Source organism: Scylla paramamosain, chromosome 18 (genome assembly GCF_035594125.1).
Source record: "Scylla paramamosain isolate STU-SP2022 chromosome 18, ASM3559412v1, whole genome shotgun sequence".
Classification (NCBI taxonomy): Eukaryota; Metazoa; Arthropoda; class Malacostraca; order Decapoda; family Portunidae; genus Scylla; species Scylla paramamosain.
In genome coordinates, this window is record NC_087168.1 from 7,994,972 (window position 1) to 7,999,649 (window position 4,678).

General features: G+C 41.3%; 1 protein-coding gene across 1 annotated transcript in view; it reads right to left on the reverse strand.

Annotated features, from left to right (window-relative positions):
* LOC135109073 (uncharacterized) overlaps positions 1 to 4,678 on the reverse strand; it is a 64,356-nt gene continuing 59,678 nt past the window's right edge. The window contains 2 exon segments of the mRNA XM_064020109.1: positions 1 to 3,320; positions 4,358 to 4,504. Coding sequence (XP_063876179.1) covers positions 2,753 to 3,320; positions 4,358 to 4,504 — 715 coding nt within the window. The 3' untranslated portion in view covers positions 1 to 2,752.

A 4,678-nucleotide genomic window follows, 5' to 3' on the forward strand; every position in this document is an offset into this window, starting at 1 on the left:
TAACGACTCACACCTTTATTTCGACAGCATGTGAGTTTAATCGTTAATACTGGCAGATTTTTGCGTCGATAATATTCATGAGAAGAAGAACGGAGAGTAAGGGAAGAGGGAGGGGGTGGGAGAGGTGATGATAGAAAGCATGAGATACGGAGGAGGGGGGAGCTAGGATATAGGAGAAGAAAAATTTATATGAGGCAAGAAGGACAGAGGGAGAGGAAAGAGAGCGAGGGAGGGTGTGAGGGAGTTGTCAGTCACCAGAGGGCATCACAGACTTTGACGAAGAGATGAGGCTACAGAGAGAGAGAGAGAGAGAGAGAGAGAGAGAGAGAGAGAGAGAGAGAGAGAGAGAGAGAGAGAGAGAGAGAATTACACTCACCATATATAATGTAAGAATATGATAATGAAAAGCTAATAATAATAATAATAATAATAATAATAATAATAATAATAATAATAATCATAACAACAACAACAAGAACATCAATCATGGTCTATATTAAAAAAAAAAAAAAACATTGGAACCAAACAGCATGCTCTCTCTCTCTCTCTCTCTCTCTCTCTCTCTCTCTCTCTCTCTCTCTCTCTCTCTCTCTCTCTCTCTCTCTCTCTCTCTCTCTCTCTCTCTCAAGTTCGTTACCACATCCCAACTCGCCAATAATATTATGTACACACACACACACACACACACACACACACACACACACACGTGAATAGAGACAGACAAACGCCCTTACTATATAATTATACACAGATCAACATGGAGGATGGTGCGAGGTTGCCTTTGTGGACTGGGGGTGGGGGTGGACAGACGGGAGGGAAGGGAGGTTTAGGGAGACAGGGTGGGAAGAAAATAAGAGGAAGATGAAAGAGAAGGAGCTTGAAGAAAGGAAAGAGATAGTGAATATTGTAAAATGGATGAGAGAGAAGAGGAAAGAAGAGGATGAAAGGAGAGATAGAAGGGCAAGAGGAAAAAAGCGATGATAATGAAGGAGAGGAGAGGATAAAAAACTGAGAGATGTAAGAATAGAATAAGTGCGAAAAAAAAAATGAAAGAAAGAGGGGGAAAACAGGGCCAAGTGGGAGAGAATGAGGATGAGCAAGAGGAAAAAGAGAGAGGGGAAAGAGGAAGAGGAAGACGAAGGCATCACAGAACACCAATACATACATTATTATAACTTAAGAAGAGGAGGAGGAGGAGGAAGAGGAGGAGAACCCTACATACTCTTAAAGATACCCTTACATTAAAGAAAAAAATAAAATAAAGTTCAGAAATAAGATAAAAAAAAAAGAATAATATTGTTATGTAATCTCTGTCTCTTTGTGCGTGAACAGTGATGATAATAATAATAATAATAATAATAATAATAATAATAATAACAATAATAAACAAGTAATATCGGAATTCACAATTTCAACAATCTCTCTCTCTCTCTCTCTCTCTCTCTCTCTCTCTCTCTCTCTCTCTCTCTCTCTCTCTCTCTCTCTCTCTCTCTCTCTTATACGACAAAAATAACTTAGTAAAGTGGACTAAATACAAGACTAAGGCAGTTCGTACAGGATTAGGCCATGTATGTATTTATGTATGTATGTAATTAACTTAACGACTACTAAAAATATATATATTATTACTAAGAATAAAAGAGAATGGTATCACACTCAGTTTTCCTTCGAGGGCGTGAGGGGGGACTCCAGCATCCCACCCCGCACTGCACAGGGGCGAGGACGGCTATGGCGACTGGGATCAACGGGACAATAGGATAATATTACACAACTATACAGTATTTATATAATTCTGAAGGAAACAAACTGAGAAAGCATAAATTAGTTCAATGAAAAAATTACTCCCGAAACTTATTATTTTTTGGAATGCGCATAGAAAGTGAATCCTACATAAAGTGCACAATCATAGTGGATTTGCAACTGATTATCTTTTTAAGAGCAATCGTTCCGTAGTAGAAGTCGCCACAAAGGGATGCGTTCAGGACATCACTCAAGTACTTTTTCAAGCAATACTAAAGTTGTCCGAATTGTCACAATGTTACTGTAGGAGACATTTTCTGGCCCCGCCAAGTCTCTCACATACAAGCGCCACTGTCTACAAGCTGTCACAACGAGCGGTACAAATCCTCCTTAATCAGTAATTCGGTGGAGCAACTAGACTCATAAATATTCACAACAAAAGACGATAACACGTAAAACTAAATCAATAAGTTAAATTATTATTTTCATTGGGAGGTGCATGAGTGGTCAGCGGCTGCCACTTTTCTCTCTTTCATCTTCATGGTGCTCAGAGGAAATACTTGGGTGTGAACGCATCCCAGGTGATGGGCTGACAGCTGTATTGTTCTCTGTCTCTTGGATGTATCAACGCGGATATCAAAGATAGAAAAAAAGTTAGCCGGCCATCCACGCCAACTATAATAATAATAATAATAATAATAATAATAATAATAATAATAATGATAATAATAATAATAATAATAATAACAATAATAATAATAATAATAATAATAATAATAATATATAATAATAATAATTATAATAATAATAATCAGAAAACTCTTAACAAAATCACAAAACAGCCAATTCAACGTAAAGGAGAGAGGAGGGAGTGGGATAAAGGGCAAAAAGGGAAGGCAACCATGCCATAGACGGAATTACGAGAAGGAAGAGAGAAGATAGGAAGCAGAGACAAACAAATTCCTCTCTCAGCCTTCCCTTAACCTACCGCATGACCAATGAAATTATAAACCTAACTGAATAAGGATCTTAAGAATGGCGGAATTGGGAAGGGGAATCTGAGGGGGTTTTGTTGCGGTGGTGGAGGAGGTGGCGGTCTGAAAATTGGACCCGAGGGCTGGATTGGCGGCAGAGGGGGGCGGGGACGCTGTGGAATAGACTGTGGGGGGGGTGGAGGTGGTTGGTGAGGAGGTGGTGGTGGTGGCGGAGTGAGGCCTTCGTTAAAGATATTTGCGGGGGGTCTGGACTGTGGTTGCTGTGGCTGTGGCTGTGGCTGTGGCTGCGGCTGCGGCTGAGGTTGCTGTGGTGGTCTGTTAGGATCCAGGATGTTCCCGCACTGCGCCCGACACACGTTGTCTCGGAGGATCTCCTCAAGGCCAAAGCGTGAGCGGAGTTCGAAGCAGTTGACCTTGAGGGTCTGGCACTGAGGACCTGAGGGCGTGCAGGTGCAGAGTGTGCAAGGCGTGGGGGTGCGCGCCACACCCACCCCCACTGCCTCGTTCCCTATGACGCAAGTGCTCGTGTCCCGCCACAGCTGTAGGTTGACGTTGGATACGGCGGCACATGGCACACGAGGATTCCTGTGTGGGTGTAAAGAGTGAGCACATGAACACACACACACACACACACACACACACGCACACACACACTGCCACTTGGAATGTGTTGGATAGAGAAGTGTCATGAGCATAGAGCATCCACAACTTTAAGACTCATGGTAGCTTGAATAAAAGTAGATATAAAGACAAAACAACACAAACTTGATTCAACTACTGTATACTGCATCTGAGTGAGCATGCTGGGAAGGCTGGGATAGGTATGCAAGCTGGCAAATGAAAAGAACTCACATAAAAATCTACTGGTGAACGCTAGAACTTTTCACAGAGCTCTCTCTCTCTCTCTCTCTCTCTCTCTCTCTCTCTCTCTCTCTCTCTCTCAATAACCATCAATATTATTACTATTAATACTACTACTGCTACTACTACTACTACTACAACAACAACTACTACTACTACTACTACTACTACTACTACTACTACTCATGCTCCTCCTCCTCCTTCTCCTCATCCTCTTACTACTACTACTACAGCTAGTACTTTTACTACTACTACTACTGCTACTACTACTACTACTACTACTACTATTACTACTACTACTACTACTACTACTACTACTACTACTACTACTACTACTACTTCTACTGCTACTACTATTATTACTACCATTACTACCACCAGCACCACTACTACTACTACTACTACTACTACTACTACTTTTTTTTTTTTTATAATAATAATAATAATACCTCCACCCCATGTTTATTGATGTGTCAGTTAGGGGCTCCATTACTTGGAGGTCATTAGCCCCAGCTCCCGCTAATGACTGTGGCATCCAACCATATCTAATACTCTATAATACTCGTATAAACATTAGTTGTTAACTATAAATTCATTCTACCTCTACTCTATACTACTACTACTACTACTACTACTACTACTACTACTACTACTACCACTACTACTACTACTACTACTACTACTACTACTACTACTACTACTACTACTTTTACTACTATTACTACAACTATACTACTACTACGTCAGTCGCTGTTACTCACAGGAAGTCGTGGGGCATATCGAAGACGCCTCTCTGGATCTGTTCCACCACGTCGCAATTCTGGCAGATCATAGACGCCATGGTCACCTTACGGATGTCAGCAAGCTGTTCCTCGTTGAAGCGCAAGTGTGGGTTGGATGTCTCATACCTGCAGATGAGGAAACCATAGGTAAGGGAAAAAAATAAGAACATTTAGACGCATTACTACATACAAGCTTACGTACATTGAGACAGATGGAAAGACGGATGGACGGTCTGAAAGACGGTCAGGCAGAGTGAATAACTGGACGAATACCTGATAGACAGACGGACTAGCATATAG